General features: G+C 40.8%; 1 protein-coding gene across 1 annotated transcript in view; it reads right to left on the bottom strand.

The window, feature by feature from the left end:
• The window catches only part of LOC309552579 (uncharacterized protein), a gene marked incomplete at both ends in the record, with an annotated part of 229,609 nt that overhangs the window by 13,451 nt on the left and 191,235 nt on the right, over positions 1-24,923 (bottom strand). Inside the window, 5 exons of the mRNA XM_082253527.1 lie at positions 714-783; positions 1,431-1,523; positions 1,609-1,739; positions 3,451-3,689; positions 7,162-7,303. Of these exons, the coding sequence (XP_082109653.1) occupies positions 714-783; positions 1,431-1,523; positions 1,609-1,739; positions 3,451-3,689; positions 7,162-7,303 (675 nt within the window). The remainder of the gene's footprint in view (positions 1-713; positions 784-1,430; positions 1,524-1,608; positions 1,740-3,450; positions 3,690-7,161; positions 7,304-24,923) is intronic.

Here is a 24,923-nt window from a genome sequence, read left to right as displayed (position 1 = left end):
TTATGAGCATTTGACTTGTATTGCTATATGGGTCCAAACTCTAAAGTGAAGGCATAGTTTTCACAGAGGGGGAGCACATGTTGTTGTTCATGTTTGCTGTGGAGCACTGGAATTGTGGTGTCACAAATCCTGATATATTTTCATATTTATTTAAAGGATTTGAAATTACAAATGTACACATGTCAAGTCACAAATGTACACTATATTATATTGTTCATGGTAAATTTTCTTGTTTTATTATTAATGTAATTTTTCTTTAATTAGCACTATATTGTGTTGTTAGAGTTGTAAGTGACACTGAAGGTGCGTTGAGATAGGTAAGAAAGGAACAGCACAGTCACACAGACCAAGGGAGTGAAGTTTTTTGAGGAGGAGGGAATGGTCAACTGTGTCAAAGGCAGCAGAGAGGTCCAAGAGTTCAGAATAGTGACCATTGTTTTTACCCATTAGTAAATTGTTAATATATTCTAGAATAGCAGTTTCTTTGGAGTGTTGTGGGCAAAATCCAGACTGAAGGGGATCAAGAAGGTTTTTTTTCAGTGAGGTTGTAGCTCAGGTGATTGTAGACTAGGTATTCAAGGAGCTTGGAGTTAAAAGGGAGCATCCTAGTTATTCCTATGTACATGATTTTTGATCAGATATTATGTGGCCTTTGGACCAAATCTGTCAACATCCTATCATTAGGAGTTTTTTCTTTAAAAAGAAACACTTACAAAATGGTGTCCTGGCAAATAGTTAGGGTTTTCATTTGTCTGATTATTTTTGTTAGCTGGATCTTGTTTTCTGGAGGTAGTAAACAAAATGTTAATTATGGTTGTTCATTTTACACATTATGTCAAATAAAACACATACATTGTGCTACAGTTTACAAAAATTCAAGGACCAAGATGCAGTTTTTCCACATATACTTTTATATTAATGAACATTTACTAAACATTTTATGTGTGCAGAGTTGAGTAAATAAAAATAAAAAAAAAATCTGGTGAATTCAGCAAATTTTTGATTTGCAAGTGATGGAAAATATATTTAATGTACAGACAAAAACAAACATTTTTAGCAGATGGTGTAATGATAACAACTGCACCCTAATTTCTTGTATGAGTGTAACAGGGACAGGAAGTAAGATAACATTTCCCCAATAGCATCATAGAAATAAGAACCAGAACAAAGTTTTGTTTTTTCAAAACTAAAAAAAATGGTTAGAGTTAGGTTTTAAACTGAGACGTTTTTAGTAAATGCCCTTTCGCAATTTATAATAATACTATGTTTTGCCAACATGTAGAAAGTAAATGCATTTTAAATTAAAGCTGGGAGCAGTGTGCAAAGCTTTAAAACCCATAAAAAAACCTTTAACTTTAGGTATTTCAACTAGTATATTGAATATTATATAAATAATCTTAATTGTGTATGTAAATAGATGCATTAGATACCTTTCAGCTTTATTTGTCTTGTCAGGAAAACTGAGAGAATTGGATTTTTGATATCTTTGACATAGAGGAAAGAATTTTGCATATTTTGGAACACTATAAAGAAAAAGGAAAGGATTAATATTTGACTTAGAGAGGATATTTTTGTAAAAATATTATATAATAATATTAATAATCTTACTCTTTCAGAAGACCCCAAGCACACGCATACAAACACAAGAGAAACAAAGCTGCAGTAATTGTAAGAGCAGCAGTAAACCAGTTGTCAGGATGCCAGAAATATGAAGATCGGACAAGCACAGCTGTTGTAACCTGTTAATTACATAAAGTATGGTAATAAGCTTTTATAACAGTAATATATAAATGTTAGTCTTATCATAACATAATAGTTACAGAAACAAAGATACAAGCATGGCTAGTTTTTATGACATACTGGTTTGGATTACCGGTAGTTACATTATACTAGAATGAACACAAGATGGCACTATTGCAGCATAAAATTGCAAAAAAAAAAAACCTGACAAACATTTTACTATTTTTAGGGCACGTATATAAATGGACAACAAAGAAAAGAAGATTTAAAACAAAATTTGCAGATATGTTACTATTTAATGCAAAAATAAATAAAACTTGGAAGGTTTAGAGGACTAATATAAATTAAATATGCTTTCAGGCTTCAACAATAGACTGAACTATTCTTCTAGTTCTGTTAACTTTATTATTTTTTTTTAACACAAATGTGAAAGAGAAGCTAACAGAGAGTCCAAGTTTTATTTTTTCCAGTAGAAAAATGTGCTTTTATCGCTTTGACAATTTTCAGGTAACTTCCTGTCATTGAAGCTTTCAGAGACATCAAGAAAGTTATATCCAAAAGAAAATTAACAATTTGGATTGATGTTTCTCTTTTAACATCAGTGATTTCGTATAGCTGCACAAAGTCATTGCTGAATACCTGTACACTTAAGCGTGAATCTTCTGACACAGGATTGCCAGATTTTAATGAATTCCACTGGTAGTCTTTAACAGTCTTTCTCTGGTTCAGACAGAAGTACGAGAGTGTGTACGCTCTCTATATAATATAAAATCATTTGACGTTCTCCTTGCTAACATACTTTATTGCACAGTTAATTTTAGTAAATGTCAAGGATCACGAAACAGTAGTATAATTCTGGGCCCAAAAATGTATATTTATTCACAAACACTCAGCTGATAATAATAAAACACATTTCTAATCTGTGTAGGTCTTAGAATTAAAAGTGAATGAGGCCTCTAAACACTCAAGAGGTTTCAGTGCTGGGGGGATCTGTACTAAGGGGGTCTGTCCTGAGGGAGCCTGTACTGAAAGAATGGTCTGGGAGAGGGGATTTAGGGATGGATCCAGTAATAATTCTTATTGATATCAATGTCTCACTGATTACTCCAACTGACCAGCAACATCGGGGCATTTTTCTCTTCTATTAACCCCCAGCATAGGGGCATTTGTTACCCCTCTTGACCACTGATATAGAGGCTTTTTTTTAATTCTACTAACTATTGAAGCAGGAACATTTCTTACTCCATCTGACAACTCATGCAGGGACAATGAAGCTTTAGAAAGCTACTTAAATCAATTTAATTTTGTTTTTTACTTTAATAGATTTAATCAAAATTGTGATTTTTTTTTCCCCAAAATCTCCAGACTTCACTACATTTAAACTCTCAATATTATTCAACCCATTCATATGTCACATATGCTTGTAGCCACATGTGATTGTGGCTGACAAGGGTTGGGGACCTTTCACATTTAGACATAAGGATGTACCGAAGTCTCTATCATCTCCAGGATTACACCTGCTGAAACAGGTGGATCAAATATTAAAATTCCTAATATCAGGACAACAGTGGATGAATAGACATAAACACCAGACTTTATTGATTGATTGCTATGAAGATTTTAATTCTACTGATTTTTTTTATTTTTGTATATCTTACCTTGAAAGGGAAACCCTAGTTAAAAAAGAAAGAAAAAAAAGGAGATTCCTACCTGTGCTGTTGTAGTTCTCTGTGTGGTAGTTGGAATTGTAGTTGTCCAGGGCACCACATGTATAATTACAGTTGCTGTGGTGGATAACTGCAGGGCTTTATTTCCACCCAGCTCATCAGTCACTTTAATCAGCAATTGGAACAATGTTGGGTCCTGAATGCCTTCAAAAACATTATATTGAAAGTTCTGCATGCTCATTATAGAATCCCTCTGAAGAAAAAATCGGTTGGCTTTATTTTCTAAGAGACAAAACAATAATTCTAAAGTTAATGGTGTCCTATTTTAATGTAGCATGTATGCATGCTAAGTAATGTGTAAGTCTACATTTACAGGTATTTGTTACTTCTCACATGACCTGACCACAGTACTCTCCTTGGTAATGATATTTTGCTTTTCTTTCCAAACGGACTGCACCATCTAAGCCAAGGCATCATCCAGGGTCAACATCTACTTTCAGGGAAAAACACTACACCTCCCTTAATGCAGGAAGTCATTACATTGGTACAAACCAACCACAAATTCGAACGTTCCATGGCAATAAACAAACTTTCCCTAGCCAAATTCGACCAACACTGGGGTTTCTGGGCTCACAGAAGTGAAAACCCCTCTTCCGGCACACCCTACATGGTCAACACAGTTTCTGACCGTACTGCAGCACAGCAAAAACTGTTATAAGGTTATGTGTTTTCTATTGTTATTGTTACTGTTACTTCTTGACCATCTGTCACTGATACTCGCTGCCTTATCTGGATATTGCTCTTAAATTGCTTTTAAATTGCTCTTGAATTGCTCTTGAATTGTTCTTGAATTGTTCTTGAACTGTTTTTGAATTGTGATCGGGATTGACGGTCCCCCCCCCCCCCCTTTTTGTAATGTTTGATATGTAGATTGCTTTACGGCTTTGCCGTTGTCTGTTATATTTGGAAAACCCAATAAAAACTATTTAAAAAAAAAAAAAGATTAGGCAGAGCCTGAGAATGGTAAGGATAATTGGATTGTGGTATTTACACAAAAAAAAACTGTTGAATAATAAATTCTGCAAATCTAAAAAAAAAAAAATCTACTTTCAGGACTAAGCTGATGGCTTAGATATGGCACAATCATGTAAATCCTAAAGCTTGTACAATCTTGGCTGAGATTTTAAATATCTGCCACTTCCTTTTACAATGTGATTGCTACAGTGTTATATTCTGATCACCAGAGGAGAGGAGACCGAAAGTCTAAGATTGCGACATCTCTTGAATTTATTCATACAGATTTGCAGAAGATCCTGAAAAGTATATATTTTTATTATATATATACCTATATTATAATCTGGTTAGCAGTAAAATTATAGCATAGAGTAGAAATGCCACACTGTCTTTTCCTTAATTGAATTCTTGTAAACAGCGGTGTTAAAGTGTATGTGTAAGTGTAAAGAGCAAAGTTCCAGGCAAGCTACCCCCCCTACATCGGGGAAGTCCTTGTGATAAAGCACATTAAAATGAAAACGACCTCAGACACTAACCTCGGAAACCAGAAGAAGTTTATTCTGCATAGCATCAGCTGGTTGCCTTTCTTAAACTGTTTGGGATATGGTTTATGTACGTGCAAAATCTTTATAACTATAAAAGTGCCTGTTAAATACTTTACTTCATCATGGAGAATGTGTTATATTTTATGTGGGTTGTGTAAACAGCTATGAGAAGTAAAGGAAAAAACATTCCAGTCCTGGTTGGAGGAGAGCAGTGCCTGGTGGCCATTAGAGATATTAGATCTTGTTTCGTATGACCTGCTTAGAAATAAGGGATCATATTTATCTGGTGAAAGTTCTATTTGTATATTGGTTTGGACACTGTGGTGTATAACCAAGGGAGAAGGAGTGCACAGAATTTGGATTATAATCACGTTTTGGATGAATTTGGACTTTATGAAATATTTGAGTTTATGCAACTGTATGTGGGCGTGGGAGCATTAAAAATTTTTAACCAATTCTAGTTTGGACCAATTCTGACAATCCTTTCCTACATGTCAAAATCAGATTTTTTGCTGTCACAAGAAATGAACAACATCCCCTGTGATAACATGGGCCATGAGAGGTCCTCTTCATGGAGTAATTTGGGGACTATGAGACCCCATATCTCTCCTCTGGCCTCCAAAGTATCAGATCAAACCAAGATTAGTTTGATCTGATGCTTTCACAGGCTACTAATGGCTTGTTTACATGAGACTGAAATCGGAAGTGACACAATTGTAGCCGCTTCTAGTTTCTGACAACACACAGTGAGTTGGTTGAGTTGGCTCCTTAAAAAAATGATACCAGGATTATGACTGTTGCTGCAGTCATGATCCTGGTTTAACCACTTGAAACTGCCACCATTTATAAATGGCAAAGGGACAGGAAGTAGATATTACTTATGTGTATACATTGATTTTGTTATTTTGCACTGAATATCAGGTGGTTTCACATATATTTATTGATGTGGTGTTGTGGAGGGGAAGTCAGTGTCACTAGTTTATAGTGTTTATTTATATAGTTTAACACTGGTGTATGTAATTATGAATGTCATGTATAGAAGTGTTTTTTATACCACTTCTCTATATGACAGCTTCCTTCTTCCACTGTCATTGGTTGTTAAGGAAGCAGTGGATGCTGAAAACCTTCATATCCTTGGCAACCAGTGACACCATTCCTCTTAGGAAAAATGTGGGGTGGGGATAGTGGCTAATATCATTGTACAAATATGACCACATTGCAATAATTAGCAATGACATTGACCAAACACAGTAATGACCATAAATGGTCAATGACATCACTGGGTATACCCTGCCCCTTTGTGTACATTCCAGATGACAGCTCAGGGACAGCTCATCTATGGTCTAAGTGTCTGGCAGGATCAGATAGGTCAGCCTGTTCTTAACTAAACTATCCTATGAGAGCTTAGTAAATGAGGTAAACCTCCACTGTGTAAAGAATACCCAATCGCGTGAAAGGAAAAAAAAAAACATGATTGGATGTAGAAAGTAAGCAGAGCTTCTGTTCATTTACTAAGCTCTGGGGCAACTGCTCTTGCAGAGTTCACAGTCTATTTGCCTTTAGTAAATCAACCCCCACTGTGTTCATTACCCTTTAAGGTCAGAGACTCTGTGTAAAAAGTTAACATACAGTATCTTAGATGCCAAAATGTGGATGTTATATTGCATCTAACTTTGAATAAGAAGCTAAACATAGCACCTTGTTACATAATATTTAAACTCTATCACTTGTCAAAAAAATGTTGTCTATTTTTTTAATTGGAGTATTTTTGTGTCACTACTGAAGAACCTTACCCCTTTTTGTTTGTCCTGGTGCCCATTGTCACCAGAACAGAAAATGATGGGGATTTTACAGGTTTGACCCCAACAGAAACTGAGTGGAAATATTCCAATAAAGATACCTGTTCTAGTGGTAGCTATGTCAGAAGGGATTTTATCTCTCTTTCTGTTATGTCTGTTAAAGAAGATAAATGGAAATCTTTCAAATGGAACATAGACAGCAAAATAAGAAAACTGACAGAATTTTTAACCATTCCTAACTTATCCAAAACAAAAAATATATTTTTTGTTAAATATACACTCAGACTTACCTTTATTAGACTTACATAATAGTTTATAATGAGACAATTGCATATTGATTTAGAAGAAATACCAAAAGTGCACGTATGATAAGCAAATCATAAGCAACAGTAATACCTGAGATTATGGCATAGTTTAATTCTTCATCAGGTGAGTCCTTGTCGGAGCACTGCAGTTTTAGTACAGATGTATTTCTTGTAGAATACATAATTGTCTCATAGTAGGCAGGGGAGCAAACTGGAGCCTCATCGTTCACATTCTGCGGAACAAATAATTTTTTTTCAGTGTAAACACGTTAGAAGAAAAAAAATATCTTGCCTGGAAGTACAGTAAAATCCCATATACAAATACAAACCACTTCACTTTAGTTTGCACTGATAACTGATACAACACTATTATTGTGAATAGCGTAACTGTAAATGAACACGGTAGACCTCACTAAGGATGGGCACATTTACATTACAGCTTAGCGGATTATATGCCATTACAGGCTGTGTGCCAGCACTGATTTCACTCATTCAGAACAAACATATCAACACCAAGATTTCTGTTTTTAAAAATTATGCTGGGGGGGGGTTTAAAATTCAGTGGTGTGTGGCATGATTCAGTGTTTTTTTTTTTTAATAATATTCCTTTTTTTTTTTTCCAATACCCCCAGGTCTTTGCTAGTACTGGGTTGAACCCCCTTTTGCCCTCAAAACTGCCTTAATTCTTCCTGGCATAGATTCAACAAGGTGTTTGAAACATTCCTTTAGAGATTTTGGTTTATATTGGCATTAAGGCATTATGTGTATCTCCTGTTCCACCACATCCCTCTCTATTACTCTAGGTACTCTATTGGATTGAGATCTGGGGACTGTGGAGACCATTATAGTAAAGTGAACTCATTGTCATTTTCAAGAAACCAGTTTGAGATGATTTGAGCTTTGTGACATGGTGCATCGTTCTGCTGGAAATAGTCATCAGAAGATGGGTACACTTAGGGCCAAAAATAGGGGGGTAAAGGGGCATTGAGAGGGGTGCCACAGCTTGTACCGATCTTCCTGCCGCAGCTGAAAGGCTGCTTCTCATCCTCTACCTCCCTTTAGCATTTAGCACTGCAGGAGAAAATTACAGGGGTTGGTACCTATAAATGCTGACCCAGCTGCCACTCCTGTTAATGCTTCTGCTTCTTCAGTTCAATTCATCTCCCTGGCTAGCTGTGCAGTAAGGGAATGGGCTGAATAAAGGCATAGTACTCAGCACTGAGAAGCTCATCATACCTTCGGAAAGACAGCCACAAAAAGTTATAATATAACCTTCCTCTGCACTCGTTCTCCTGCTCTCCATTCTTTCTATTGCCATAGGGAATCTGGATGGAGAACAAGGGAAAAAAGACCAGGAGAACGAGTGCCAAGGAAGGTTATGTTAAAATTTTTTGTCTTTCCGATCGTATGATGAGTTTCTCAGGGTCTTTATTTTATTATTATTATTACTGCACAGCTAGCCCCGGAGAGGAGGTGAGCGCTGCATGGGGACCAGAGAATCAGGGGGGAGACCAAGAGGAGCAGGGGGGGACTAAAGGAGCACAAGGGGACCAGAGGAGCATGGGGGGGGGACCAAAAAAGCACAAGGGGACCGGAGGAGCATGCTGGGGACCAGAGGAGCATGGGAGGACCAGAGGAGCACGAGGGGAGGTGAAAGACAGCTGACTCAACAGCTATGACCTGGGAGATTCTTACTTTCCTGCCTAATCCCCCTGTCTCTTGTCACTCGGCTGATCCCTGCTGAGCAGGCAGATGACAGGTCTGTGTCCGCCTCACTGAAGACAAAGACACAGCCCGCTTTCCTCTATGGGCGGTCAGATGTAAATGGACTGCTTGTCCAACTGTCATCTGATCTGCCAGATGGATGGGGAACAATTCCCTTACCTGTCTATTTTCTAGTGGATAGAATCAGTTTGAATGTTGATGGCGGGCAATGGACACATGTCCATTTACATACGCCACTTCATAGTGTGTCCCCTATGCAGACAAAGACACAGCCCAATTTCCTCTATGGGCATTCAGATGTAATCCTGTCTGTTTACATCTGAATGTTACTTGATCCGCCAGATGGATGGGGAAGGAATCCCCAATCTGTATATTTTTAGCAGATAGGATCGGTTCGAATGTTGGTGGGTGTCAACGGACACATGTCCATTTACATCCGCCACTCCATCAGTCCGCCTGTGTGAAAGGGGCCTTACACTACAAAATTACTGAATGATGGAGAAGCCACTATCCATAGGTATAGCATCAGGGGTAGGAATGGCAACCACGCGCATGCTCCCATGGTGCCTTCCTGCAACATTGGAGAGGTGGGGTGACATTAACTAGAACCGATTACCTATATTTTTCTCCTGCAGCAGCTGAATGTCGGCTTTTCTTCCTCTACCACTGGCATTCAGCTACTGCAGGAGGAAAATACAGGTGATCCAACCTCCTGGAGCCCAGTTCAGGAGCCAAGTGTCAGAACAAGTTCCAGGCACTTGGCCCAACTAACTGCCTCACATGGGTGCGCTAGTACGGGCACTAGTCTCACCTTAGCCCTAGTTCATAGCTGCACCGGCTTTAGATATACATGTTCAGGGTTTGCTCCCCCAATTATTTGCTTGTTTATTATGTATTCGGTCTGACCAGACTTCTGCGGTTGAGCACCCCACCCCCCACACACACCTGTACTCTATCAGTGTCCACTATCAAGTAGATATAGGAGAAGTCCCTTGTAGTGCAGTTGCACATCTCTCCCAGCAAGGAGTGTTATCTCCAAGGGTTAGAGAGGCTGGATTCATCCTTTTTTATGGATAGTGTAGGACCCACTGACAATGGGGTACTTTGACGTAGTGGTGGGCTTGAGCACGATATGGCCATATGGTGGGACCAAATCCCCATTTTTATTTATGGATTGTCTCCATATTTGATAGTCATTTCTTTAGCATGTGTGCGCTATTCTTTTTTAATATACATGTCGCTTGGTTCATAGCTGCACTGGCTTTAGATATACATGTTCAGGGTTTGCTCCCCCAATTTTTTGCTTGTTTACTAGTCACACCTGCCCTGCATCTATTCCAGGGTCCAAAAAGTTGCAATTCCACCTTTTTTTGGCAGCTGACATTTCTCTCCCCACCAGCTGCCTGTATAAGCACTCACTGCATAGCAGACTGAAGTTGCCTCCTCCTCAGCTCTGACTTTTTTATGTACACATGACAGGAGAAGGAGTCATGGAGGAGAGACAGAGCTGTGCACTGATCTGAGGTCTGACTGTAAGAGGTTTATTTGAGCCTTGCAGAGGAGGGGGACTTGGTGACCAATAAGGTGGGGTGGGGGGTCACATAGACAGGTAATACAGTTTCATGCTGTCAGAAGTGATTTTATGGAAGGGAGTAAGTGGACATGTGCTAGGGGGGTGATTTGGAAGGGGAGAGGACCTGTTCTATACGGAGGGGGTCAGATTTGAAGTCTGACCCCCCTTCCTAACACAAGTCCTCTCCTCTTTCAAATCACCCACTAGCACATGTCCTCTTACCCCCCTCAAATCAAAGAAATGCCATAGAGGGGGCCATTGGGCAACTGGGACCCTCGGCACCCCACAAGAGATGAAAGGCAATTGTCGCCAATGCCCACGCTAGCATGCCCCTGCCAGAAAACTACTGACACTCCACTGCCCTACTGACACCATACACTGCCCTACTGTCACTGTCCACTTCCCTACTGACACATCAACTGCTCTTCTGACACAAACCTCTGCCTTAGTGACACCGTCCACTGCCCTATTGACACTGTTCACTTCCCTACTGACACCAGCCTCTGCCCTATTGACTCTGTCCACTGCCCTACTGACACCATCCACTGCCCTACTGACACCAACCTCTGACTTACTGACACTGTCCACTGTCCTGCTCACACCAACCTCTGCCTTACTGACATCAACCTCTGCCCTATTGACACTGTCCACTGCACTACTAACACCAACCTCTGCCTTACTGACACTTTTAACTGCCCTAGTTCTCCACCAACACCAACCTCTGCCCTTTTGACACTGTTTACTGCCCTACTGACACCAACTTCTGCCTAGATGTGAAGTTGGCATACAGTATGGTAATTGTCTCCCTGTAGTAGTTTCTTTTTTCTCTGGAGAGTAGGGTAAGTGCTCTCTTGATCATATTTCTCAGCCTGTCCATGTGTATCAATTATGTACATGAGTATAATGATTCCAAACCTTTTTTTTTATTTTGGTATTCTGATGAGTTACATGTACATATATTTTTTGTTATAGTATTCTGCTCCCTCAGACGTTTCTCCTGAGAAGCTGGCAACCGCAAAAATGTAGTGTGTGACGACCTACACTTATATTCCTTCTTTGGATTAACATCCTAGGTAAAAGTGACACCAGGTTTTGGGGGTATAGTTGCCGTTAATAGGGTTATCAATTAAAAGAAGATTTTTTTTTTGTACCTTTTATGAATCTGTTTTTGTATAGAATATGAAATAAAAATCTTGTGATTTTAAACATCTTTGTAATGTCCTATGACGGTATCGATAAACTCTTACTGCCCCACCCCAGCTGTTGCTTCTCTTGAGAGTGGGTGAAGAGACCTGTAAATATGTCATATATAGGCCCTTTTCTGAATGAGCACAGTTGTGTTTAATGTGCTTTCGTTTTTGAATGAACAGAAAACCACTCAGCACAGGGTGCTTCCCATTCATTCGCTGTCCAGTGCAGCTAAGGCTGCAGAGAAAGGGACTAGGGGAATCTGTCTTCAAAAATCAGACATCAGGGGCCTGTTTAGGCATTATGGCAGTTTGGCATCTTGTCCCAGGGCACTGCCTGTCCTTGTCCCAGTATGGGGAGGGGGCCGAACTGATTCCTTCAATGGATGAAAGAATCGCCACTGGGTACACTGTAGTCCTAAAGGAATGGACATGGTGGTCAGCAACAATACTCAGGTAGACCATGACATTTAAAGTGGAGCTCCAGCCAAAAGGAGAAGCTCTGCTTGTTTTCTTCCTCCCCCTCTGGTGCCACATTTGGGAATCAATACCCTGCGCCGCACTGTCACCGCTAACCGGCGAACGCCTATGCGCGTGCGCATGCGCTGAGGCTACCATGGGTAGTTCGCGGCCAACTTACATTCACGCGAATGTGCACGCAATCCACTTTTGGCGCCAAATGGCCTATTTAAAGCCAGTGATCACTCTGAGTCATTGCTATGTGATCATCAGCTCTCCTGTATCCTGTGCCTGTTTATTATCTGCTGTTCCTGTTTACCTGACCCGGCTTGTCGTTGGATTCTGATTACCTGCTGCCCGCCCTGACCTTGGCTTGTCCTGACTATTCTCCTGCCTTATCCTGATCTGTTTATCCGCCACCGGCTATTGGTCCTGGACCTGCTCCTGGCTCAACCAGGGAATCAGGGGGAACGCGACCTGGTGTTAGCAAGCAGCCAAATCCATCCCCACCATCTGGGGCCCTGGTGAAAGCCGACTAACACTTAGACTCCGTGCCTCTGGTGAACCTGTGCCACACCAGTTACCCGGTAAGCCACTCCTGGTTACACTGCGGCAAGATTTCTCGGAAGTTCAGCCCCTCTCCTCCTTCCTCTTCCACCGGGCCAGTTAGAAAGCGCAGCGTGCTTAACGCATACACAGTAAGGAAAGGCTTCACTGCCGGTTTCCCACACCACGAATGGCGGGGGCAGCACCCGAGAGCTGATCGGAAAAACATATATAATTTTAAAACACAAATGGTAAATAAATTGTAGCAGAAACAAAAAGTCTCTTAAAATTGTAGATGAGTGATAGCTTCTAAATCCATGACGGGCTCACCAACGAAAAAAAAATCATACAAATGTGTTGTCACTGGTGTGAAAAAGTGCTCAGGGTGGCCTCTTACCAAAAAGTAAATCCCAATAGCATCAAAATGAGTGAACCAATGGTGAATAGTGACAGTGACACCCTGAAGTGAAGATGGGTTCTTACCACAAATAAGGGAGAAGTGAGCTGTGACTGAAATACCAAAAAGATCCACTTCCTGGTCAGCTTGGAATGAAAATATTCTCCACTGGGATGTATGGATGGATCAGACAACTCCTTTATTGCATGGTTCCGGAGTGCTTCCGGATGTGGGAATGCATGGAAAATCCACCATAAAAAAGGAGCAGGGGACTGATTACGTGTGTTACCCAAATATTTATTTAAACAAAAAAATGGCAAACACTTACATATGTCCGTGGTAAAACAGCAATGCCCTTGAAAGTCACGGCCGCCTGCAGTGCGGTGTGTGACATAAAACAGCGAGGCTAGGCTCCCTCCGACGCGTTTACACTAAATAGTCGGCATCTGGTATCTCTTTCTGGCATGTAGCTCCCTTGGAAATTCTTTAGAATCATTTGAGATACTTCCCAAAAAGTTGTTAGTTTTGGTGCAGGATGAGTAGTTTCATCAATTTTTTTGTTGTTTTCGAAGTGTAAATATTTCATGATCAGGGAACATCTGTACTCTGACATGACCGTGCCAAAGAATGGAGTGGCAAGTAATGTATTAGTTGTCCCATACCACTTCTGCAGGGGTTTCCCCCACCAATCCCTGAAGTATTATTGGGCCCAGAAATTTCCAAATGTCCTTTTTGGTCACTGGTTCCCACTTTCTGCTTCTTGAAAACTTCTGATGCAGAGTAGCTAATTGTTGCTCTTTGTACCAGTTTGTCTCAGTAACTATTTTTTCAATAACCTCATCGGTCATAAATAATTTTAAGTATGCCAAGGGGTTGTCGTGTTCAATGTCTACTTTCATACCAGGTGCTCCAGTAAATGAGAATCTTGGGGGCCCTGCCTGATCTGTATCACAGTCAATAGAGCACCAAGTTCGCACATCACTGAGCTCAGTCGCAGAATCAATGTCGTTGCTTTTTTAGTGTCCGATGACGAATTTGCCCACTAATCACTATCGCTCAATTCTTCAAGTAATTCCAATTCACTATCTCTTTTTTCTAGCTGGTCTAAAACCGCTTTTGTTTCAATCTTATTTTATTTAGAAAGTACAAGTATAAAAAAGGAAAAGTAAAGAGCAAGAACTCCCTCGACAACCATCTTACTTAATACAAATTATCTTGATACAAAACATTTTATAGTCAGAGTACAGATAACTAACATTCAATATCCGATGGACACTTTAACTTCAAAGAATAATTAAACTTAACAAAACCTTTATACACTGTTAGTAAGGCCAACTCATATCAAAAATATGATCCAGGAACTTAATGCTCCTCTGAATAGATCACTTAAACCAGATTCCTTACTGACTTAATGTAAGCACTCCTAACTGATCAGGAGGAAAAAGGAAGAGGGAGAAAGATCACAAAGAAAGAAAAGAGGGGAAAAAAAACACACACCAAAAAAAAAAAAGAAAGGTATGCACTCCGCTATGATCGTAGTCCACCCTCAATGGATATATCAGAGGCCCAATCGACAAACTCTGCTGAATCTCGAAACTCAAACCATAGGGACCAAGTATTCTCAAAACTTTCCAAATCACCACGTTCTTGCACAAGTAGTTGTTCCAAAGCTTTAATTTTATCTACCTCCACCACCCACTCCTACAATGAAGGCATGTGTAATTGTCTCCAATATCTGGGGATCACATTTCTCATAGCTGCTAAAAAATGGCACAGGATATCTGACTTAGCCACCCTGAGAGATTCCGGTATCATCGATAACAGAGCTATCTCAGGGGAAGGAGTCACTGTAGTCTGTCAACCTACAATGCAGAGCAAAGACATTTTCCCATAACTTCAGGACTTGGGGGCAATGCCACCATATATGTAGCATTGTACCCCTATCCGAGGAACATCTCCAACATGTATCAGAAAATGTGGAATCTATGTATCTAATAGTGTCTGGACAACGATACCATCTGGTCAGTAGTTTAAACCCCTTTTCTTGAATCCTAATATCTAAAGAGAGTCCATGGGTTAGAACATAGCACTTATGCCAATCCAAAGGGGAAATAGCATGCCCAAGTTCCCGTTACCAAACCCTAGTGTAGGAAGGGAATTCCGGGCAAAAGGCTTTAATCAGTAACCCATATAAAGAAGAAAGTACATGCCTAGGAGGGTCAGTATGAAGAAGCATACCCTCAAATTCCGATGGGGAAACTTGTCTCCTCCACATCCAGGCTTTCATATTTTGCGAAGATTCTTGAGTTGAAGAGTCAGTCAATATTAATGTAGGATCTGCTTGTAGTAGTTGAGCCAAATGGCGATGATCCTTTTTTGTCTATGGACCAAAACGTGTACTTGCAATAGCCACCGGAAATTCTGGGTTCCTAAAGAATGGGGACATTGGTTTCCAGATCTTAGAGATTGAACCAGATTCTGCCACATTGTCCCAGATCCATAAAGTCTGGCGTGTCAATCCAGCAAATAAAGATAATTCTCCTCGATGAGTTGCTGGCACCCAAGGCATGGCTCGTAATTCAAAGGGGTTAATATATTGCTCCACTTGGATCCATAATTTAGACAATAGGCCGTGGAACCAGTCTACTATTCTTGTCAACACTGCCGCTCTGTGATAAGGAAGAAGGGTCAGGTGCTCCAGCACCCCCCTTATCTTTCAGAAGGGACAGCATCTCCTATCCGAATCTAGGGCGACTTGAGTTCCATATGAACCGAGAGAACAATCAACAAAGTTTAATGAAGTATGCAGATGGAATAGAAATGGGGATCTCCGGAACCGGTATAATAAGCGTGGAAGAACATCCATCTTTAAAAGTTTATCCTTCCAAACCAAGAAAGTCTTTTAATAGAATAGGACGACAAATCTGTTTGAGTTGTACAGAGTAGAGGCTCAAAATTTACAGCAAAAAGCTCAGATGCCTTAGAGGGGAGAGTAATCCCTAAATAATGAACCAAAGTAGAATTTGTCTTGAATGGAAAAGAAGACAAAAGCTGCTGTAGGGTACTTATAGATAAAGACACATTTAGAATTTCAGATTTGGTAAAATTAACTTTAAAGTTACTCATTCTCCCAAACTCCTCAAACTCTTGTATAATTGCAGATAGTGAGTTATAGGGGGCGAGTAACAAACAGCAAAAGGTCATCTGCAAAAAAAGAGCCAATTTAGAATGAATAGAACCAGTTGTCACCCCATATATAGAGAGGTTGTTCCATAGAGCTACAGCTAAATGCTCCATTGTCAATACGTACAGAAGAGGAGAGAGGGGGCACCCCTGTCGTGTCCCATTACCAATCCTAAATGAAGGAGATATCAAACCATTAATTCAAATTCTCGCATAGGGAGACGAATACAGAGACATAATCCGGGATAACATATGTGGTTCCAACCCAATCTGTTGCAAAGTTAACCAGAGAAATTGCCAATCTACTAGGTCAAATGCCTTTTCAGCATCCACCGTGAGAAGGCACATCAGAATATTATGGGAATGTGCATAATCCATCAGAAGAGGAGTCTTCAAAGTATAATCTCTTACCTTCCGACCCTCAACAAAGCCTACCTGATCCAGATGGATGAACCGGGGCATAACAGCCTAATTGCTAATACTCTGGCATAGATTTTGAGATCAACCCCAATCAAAGATATGAGGCGATAATTTGCACAGAAGGATGGGTCTTTATCGGGTTTCGGCATAAGAGATATATGAGCCTCCAATGTCTGAGGCATGAAAGAAACATCTTCTGAAAGAGAATTAAACATTTTAGTCATGAAGGGAACAAGAAAAGAAGCCTGGACTTTTCCCCGGGGGGGGGGTGGTTGAAATAGCTCTCGCCACCTTTTCTACTGTAATAGACGATTCAAGCTCCCCCACTACCTCTCCTTCCAAAATCTGAAGGGCAGTCTTCATGATATATGACCATTTGTCTGCTTCCGAGAGGGCATACTGGTCTGGGGTTGACGGTATGTTATATAGAGACTGGTAAAATTCTTTAAAGGTTTGCCCGATATTATTGGGAGAGAATACTAATTCCCCAGTAGCATCACGAATATGAGTTATGAAAGCGGATGGAGAGACCTAGAGTGTAGAACCCTAGCTAAAGACTTCCCACACTTATCTTTCAAATTTATATTGATGCAGGGCTATTTTATCAGAATATCTATGGGCAGATGCCTCGTATAACTCTCTGAGACGTAAACGAGCTGCCGATACATCAGCCAAAGACTGTACTGTAGGCGTTTTTTTGTCTTCCATTTCCGCTGAGCGTTCCCTCTTCAATCTAGTCCTTATCTGAATAAAGGAGCCATGAAGAACAGCCTTAAGCGCCTCCCATTGGATGGGAAGTGAAGTCTCATTAGATGCATGATCACTAAGAAACTTAGTAATGGTCTTCTCAATCAAATTTATACATTCTGAACTCATCAGTAAAGCGTAATTTAGGCGCCAAGTCCATTTTCTTGTCGGTGAAGTCGGTAAGAGCAACGTTAAGTATATTGGAGAATGATCAGACCATAACCAGGAGTCTATATCACATATAGGGGACCAGTCTAAACAACAACGATCCACAAAAAATTAATCTATGCGACTATAGGATTGATGAACTGATGAAAAATATGTGTAATTTTGAATTTTTGGTTACAGAATCCACCAAACATTTACCAAGTGCAAGTTAAATAAATCCCACTTAAAAGCCCTGAAAAAACGCGTTTGACCTAAAGGAACGCTTTTTGGACACCATGGATGTTCTCAAGTTTCCAGGCAGAAAGAACACTAAAAGTGCAAGCAGGGCACTGGACAAATCACTAGGGACAAAACTGAGTTGAAATTGTTTCACTTATTAATGTAATGACAATGACAGATTACAATGTGTAGGTTTGTTTTTGTTTTTTTGAAATTCCCGCTGGGTTCCACCCCCCTGTGTCACGGCGCTCACAAGGAAGGGAACCTGGAAGACGAATGCTGGCACTGGCCGGAGAACAAAGCCAAAGGACATTGGGGGATCGTAGGGACAAGGTAAGTAATCACTACAGGGTAATCCCGAGTGTGGCTCGGGGTTACCACTTTTGGCACGGAAAATTAACCCCGAGGCACACTCGGGATTACCGCTAGTGAGGTTAAACAATGCTTACTTAGTACTAAGTGGCCAAAAGTGTGCCAAGAAAATATCCCCCACATCATTATATCACCAATATCAACCGGAAACCTTGATAAAAGGCAGGATGGATCCATGCTTTCATATTGTTTACGCCAAAATCTGACCCTAACATCTGAATGTCGCAGCTGAAATTGAGACTCATCAGACCAGACAACGTTTTTCCAATCTTCTATTGTTCAATTTTGGTGGGCCTGGGCAAATTGTAGCCTCAGTTTTCTATTCTTAGCTGAAATAAGTGGCACCCGGTGTGGTCTTCTGCTGCTGTAGCCCATCAGCTTCAAGGTTCTATCTGTTGTGCTTTCATAGATAGTATTCTGAATACTTTGGTTGTAACAAATGTTTTTTTGAGTTACTGTTGCCTTTCTATCATCTCGAACTGCCCATTGTCCTCTGACCTCTGACATTAACAAGGCATTTTCGTCCACAAAACTGCTGCTCACTGGATATTTTATCTTTTTTGGACCATTCTCTGTAAACCCTAGAGATGGTTGTGTGTAAAAATCCAAGGTGATCAGCAGTTTTTGAAATACTCAGACCAGCTCGTCTGGCACCAACAACCATGCCACGTTCAAAGTCACTTAAATTCCCTTTCTTCCCCATTCTGATGCTCAGTTTGAACTTCAGAGAGTTATCTTCACCATTTCTAGATGCCTAAATGCATTGAGTTGCCACCATGTGATTGGCTGATTAGCAATTTGTGTTACCAAGCAATTGAACAGGTGTGCCTAATAAAGTGGCTGGAGAGTGTATTAGACCAAGTTAGGCCATGAAAAATGCTTAGTTGTTTAAGCACTCCTAAGGCTACTGTATGTCAGTCAAAACAATTCCTAAATATAGCTACTACGTAATGCACAAGCCTAAAAAAAATGTTATCTCTATTGAGTCACCCTCCTTTATTTGTGCCTCACATGCTCTGTAGCTCACAATGAGAGGGTTTCAGCAGTACAGTCAGGTCTGCCGATCCAGAAAGAAGTGATTGCTGACTGAGAAGCCAGAGGCTTTAAAATAGTAGTGACAATTATAGCCACACCCATTTAGGGCTGGTGCAAGGGTTTTCGACACCCTAGGCAAAACCTAATTTTGCCCCCCCCCCTTTGGCTAGGAAGCCGGGCCAATAGGAGTGAGCTGGGTATGGGTATCCTGTACGGGGCCCAAGTCCCATAAGTTCAGCAGGGGGGCCCGGGCAGCAGGAGGAATTGGATAATGGAATAGAGGGGTGACTAGTGCAGCGGGGGGGGGGGGGCAAATGATAGAAACCAATTCCCTGTATGGGTCTCCCTGCAGCAGCTAAAAGCCGGCTCCCCCCCCCCCCCATCCTGCTGGCTTTTGGCTGTTGCAGGGAGAGGCATACAGGGCATTGGTTCCTGCAATTGTCCTCCTCCGTACTGATCACTCCCTCCTGTTCATAATCAGATTCCCCCCTTTGCCCTGCTGCCTGGACCCCCCTGTATGCGTCCCCTCTTCCTCCCATTGCTGCCGGCTTCATCTCCTCTCCTTCCCACCAGTTGCTGCAGGAGGGGGGAACTACAGAAGATCTGTTCTAGTAAATGCCCCCTACCCACACCATTGTTGATGACCTTCTTCCCCTGCTGCCCTTTTTGCCCCTCCAGTAGCGCTGATTGATTCTTCTACTTTTCTACCTGCCGGCTGCTGCAGGGTACAGGGGGATAGCTTCAGGATGAAAAACAGGTCAGATAGAAATCATGGAGCCCAGTACAGCCTAACAGCAGCCCTGGCTGTGGTGGTGGTGGTGGGGAGGGTTGTATCAGTGGCAGTGGTGAGGAGGGTGGGATCAGTGGCAGTGGTGGTGGTGTGGGGGGTGTAATCTGTGGCAGCAGTGGTGGTGGTGAGGGGGTTGGAATCAGTGACAGCTGTGGTGGTGGGATCAGTGGCAGTGGTGGTGGTGAGGGGGTGGGTTTAGTGGCAGCTGTGGTGGTGAGGGGGGGTCAGTTCCAGCGGTGGTGATGGGGGGCAGGATCAGTGGCAGAGGTGGTGGTGAGGGGATCAGTGGTAGGGGTGGTTGTAAGGGGGCTGGGATCAGTGGCAGCAGTGGTGGTGAGGGGGGATCAGTGACAGCGATGATGGGGGGATAAGAACAGTGGCAGCGGTGGTGGTTAGTTTCCACCTCCCTAAAGCTTACATTTTCTTTCTGCAGCTATGGGTGGAAAGGATAGATGGGCCTCCAAAGACCCCCAAAAAATGCCCAAAGAAACGCTAGCGCCAAAAAAAACCGCCCAGGTGTGTTGTTGCAGGCATTTTTTTTGGGTCTTTGGAGACAGGCAAAACATCTGAACTTGTGTATAGGGGTATATATACACACATACTTATATGTATTTTTACACTTACACATATATAGGTGTGATAGGAGCGGAGCCATATTAGTGTTAATTATTTAATTAGCGCAAGCATATATTTCTGCTACTATCACACCTATATATGTCTAGGTGTATATATACATATAAGTATGTGTGTATATATACCCCTATACACAAGTTCAGATGTTTTGCCTGCTTCCAAAGACGCCCAAAAAAATGCCCAAAAAAAACGCTAGCGCCAAAAAAAAAAACGCCCAGGTGTGTTGTTGCAGGCATTTTTTTGGGGTCTTTGGAGATAGGCAAAACATCTGAACTTGTGTATAGGGGTATACATACACACATGTTATATGTATTTATACACTTACACATATATAGGTGTGATAGGAGAGAAGCCATATTAGTGTTAAGTATTTAATTAGCGCAAGCATATATTTCTGCTACTATCACACCTATATATGTGTAGGGGTATATATACATATAAGTATGTGTGTATATATACCCCTATACACAAGTTCAGATGTTTTGCCTGCCTCAAAAGACCCCAAAAAATGCTCAAAAAAAACGCTTTCTACTAAACCGGCAAGGTGTGAAAATAACGGAGCCATATCCCTGTTCTATAAGTGACCTAATACAAAGATCTTTTTTTTCTGGTTCTGGACATGCTACAGAGCTGAAACTTCACAGGTACACTTTTTAGACCCCCCAGATACTAAATCCAAAGAATTTTTTTTTTTTTTTTTTTTTCAATAATTGGCTCTCTATCAAAAATGACAATTTTTAAGAACTTTTTTTGTGTGATTAATAGTCCCTGGGGCATGACCCAGAACCCTAGGCACTTTTTGGGGGCATTTATTGGGTTTTAGGGCTTCAAAATTGTGTTTTTTGATTACCGAAGTTCGGGTCCAATTGATTTCAATGGGGTTCTGAAATGTTCTGGCCGAACCAAACTTTTCAAAAGTTCGATCATCCCTAGTCGGCAAGTGGTTAATTACAATGTTGTATTCTATGGCCATGGAAGCCATGGTGTTTAGAATAAATTCTTCACAGTCAAAGGTTTAAAACTATTATTGTGAGAACATTCAGATCAAAGTCTGTTGCCACTTGGGATGTTAGCCTTCCCCTGCCTTGGCTGTAGTGAAGGATCATTTCTTGCCAGCCTTGTCCGCTTTGTGATTAAGCACTTGTATATGTGATACATGTCAACGTTTTCAGTGATGACCAATTTGTGAGCTACTTGACAGATTTTCAATAAAGGATTTCCATGACTTGGCAATTCCTGGTCCAGATCATCATCTCACATCATTGACAAATACCAACATTCTTACTTTAAAATAAGGGATAGGATGTAAAGAATCTCTAAACAAGAGTATAAAATGCCTTTGATGCTTTATGCCTTGAATTGTATTAGATATTACAGGCTACATAAATCATGAATAAGATTACATTTCTAAACTGTCCTTGCTATTTAGGCACATTTTGCTCACCTTTGTTTTCAAATTTGCCATACAAGCATGTCATTGCACAATAAATTTTACTCTGTAATAGCAGCAAATTGTCAGTTATAGCTTCTTTAGGTCACTCCTTATAGATAAGGAAAGGAAACAGAGGAATCTACATAGTTTAATTGCAAAGCGATGAACCATACAGGAGATTAGAGAGATAGCTATCCAGCTACTAGACATGCTGCTTTCGGTCTGGTTTCAATTAAAGACAAATTACTAGCATAAGTGGCCTATTTGTCTCTTGTCATAATTACATGCACACAATGGCAATGATCACTACTTATTTTAGCCATGATAATTAGATAGTTGTTAAGAAATGTAATAGCATGTAGTGTATTGTGGTGATTACAGATTCTTAAGACAGTAGTAAGTATTAGAACTGGTAGAATCAGAAATAATGTTGGCAGTGAAATACAATTTCATTACCTATTTAAAGTTTAATATTTAAGGCTTTAAGCAGAATTAAACACATATAAAAATAACTATTTTTTTTTAGTTACATATAAACAAAATATATACATTTAAATATGGCTTGACATAGGCTTCCTCTAATCCCTGCCTAGATATATTTTAACTGGAGGAGGAAGGGACACCACTCTGGGCCAATTCAGGCCTCACTGCTTACAGAAGTATCATAATTCCAATTATACACTGGGGTGCGTACAGCACCAAGCTGTATTTTTGTACATTAACCTGTGATAATATACTGCAAAAATGGAGGCTGCTATTGCTAACCTCGCCTTATGAAAATGTTAGTTATCTGATTGTCATGTTGTTTTTTGCATTCAGTACTTTGTGAGTGGCTGCCCTGGAACAAGCATGCATACAAATGTATCAAAAATTAAAGGTGTATCTCTGCGCTGTGGTGAGGTGGCAGCTAGCACAGATAAGTTATATACCCAACTTAAACAGTCTTCAAAAAAATGTGTAGCGCCACTAAAAACAACAATATTAAATTAATCCAGTGCATAAATGAATAACAAAGTGAAATCAAACCCAAGAACTTCACAAAAGTGAAAGATATCTGAAAAAACAGTCTTATTTGTGGAAAAAAACAAAAAAATATATTCAAGTACTTTCCGTGATAGGGTAGGCAATATAAGCCTATTAATAGAAACACAAAGTCTGCTGCAAATATGTGCACAAAAAATGGTGGTGGCTTGAAATGGGGAAAAGTGATCCAATATAGTGCACCAGAAACATCCACTGCACCCCTGTCAAATGGACACTCACCAGAGAGGATGGCTGCCATTACAGCAGCAAACATGCACTCAGTGTAGATCAACCATCTGTTGTGGAGAAGGCTCTCCAGCGACTCTCACCGTCCATATGCAGCAGAGAGCAATGAAGCTCGCCAAGAGCCAGATAAAATTTCCATAGTGTAGTATTTATTGAATTTTGAGGTTTAATCAAAGTCAAAATAAAATAAATCATATAAGCATTTACAATGGGTGCCACTGCTGACCCGTTATCAGACAGCAGCATGACATTAGCATTAGTAACTCCTGCCCTAAAAGGGCAGGAGTTACTAATTCTGACATCACATTTTTTGAAGAATGCATACATGTCTGGGGAGTACATTGTTGGCGTAATGTCTATTATATCGGTGATTAATAGACAAGTGCCCCCCTACATTGCTAAAGTTCCTTCTTACCTTAATGGACCTTGGGAGATAGATAGATGGTTTGTCCAGTGGCTATGTACCTGAGAAATGTGTGGCTTAATTTCCTTACCACTAGTTCTGTTTTACAAAGTGACTTCATGCCTCCTCAGTCTTTCAAGACCTTGGGTACTGCCAGCGGACAATTTTTCATAAATTTTTTTTACATTCTAGTTTCCTGGTGGGGCAGCAATGCAGTGGAAGCATCATAGGCATTATTACCAACTAGGGATGGGCCAAACAACCTCTTGTTCGATTTGCACCAGAACGTTCAAACATTGCGAAAGTTCGAAACCAAATAATGAACCCCATTCACAAAGCTATGGGACCCAAACTGGAAAAATCAAAAGTCCCCGTTTTGAAGGCTTATATGCAAGTAATTGGTTATGGGGGTCTGGGTACTGCCTTTTTGGTCTTGGGTGTCTGTGGCGCCTTCAAACCATAACCCTATAGAAGTACTCTTGATGAAAGCAAGAATTGGCCTTTCTGTCAAAAATTTACATGATATGCACCTGTCAAACAGGTGCTGAAAAATTGGTATTTGGCTGTCTTTGGTGCCTCCACACCATATCCCTATAGAGGTACTCTTAATGAAAGCAAGAACTGGCCTTCCTGTCAAAAATTTAAATGATATGCACCTGTCAAACAACTGTGGAAAAATTGGTCTTTGGGTGTTAATTGTGCCCATGAAACCTACACCAAAAAAATTCTTCCAGATGAATGCAACACCCATAACACTAGAAAGCCTACAAGTCTTGCAGAGATTCCACATCCCAAAAACACTTAATCAGTGACATCGGCATTAGGAGCTTCCTAGCTGCTGCTAATCCAGGACTGATTCATTTTGATAAAGGAACATGGAGTCTGTGGACAGATGCGTTCTATTATCAGTAACAAAATCCCCAGCAGCACTGAATGCCCATTTGGAAAGCATGCTAAATGCAGGGTAGCCCAGCAGCTAAATTGTTCTGGCCAGTGGTCTTTTCTCATGAACCAATAACCCAGTGGATCGTCAACTGGAAAGCTCTCCATCTCTGTTTTAGCCCCTAGATAATCGTCCACGATATGATGCAGACATTGCCGATGGGATGTGGAAGCTGAGAGCCCTGGGCAGCGAGGACTAAAAAAATTGGGAAATGCATCACAAGCACCTTCTGTGGGGACAGGATGAGTTCTGAGACTTTCCCCTTGTAACGGTGGTCAAGGAGGGTTGCCAACCAATAATGATCCTACTACTTGATGCCACATATTCATGGGCCCTTTTGCAGGGTTTGAAG

This window comes from Pelophylax lessonae, assembly GCF_965119305.1.
Source record: "Pelophylax lessonae genome assembly, chromosome: 4".
Lineage (NCBI taxonomy): Eukaryota > Metazoa > Chordata > Amphibia > Anura > Ranidae > Pelophylax > Pelophylax lessonae.
Note: the sequence above shows the minus strand (reverse complement) of the source record. Positions and strands in the feature narration are given on the sequence as shown.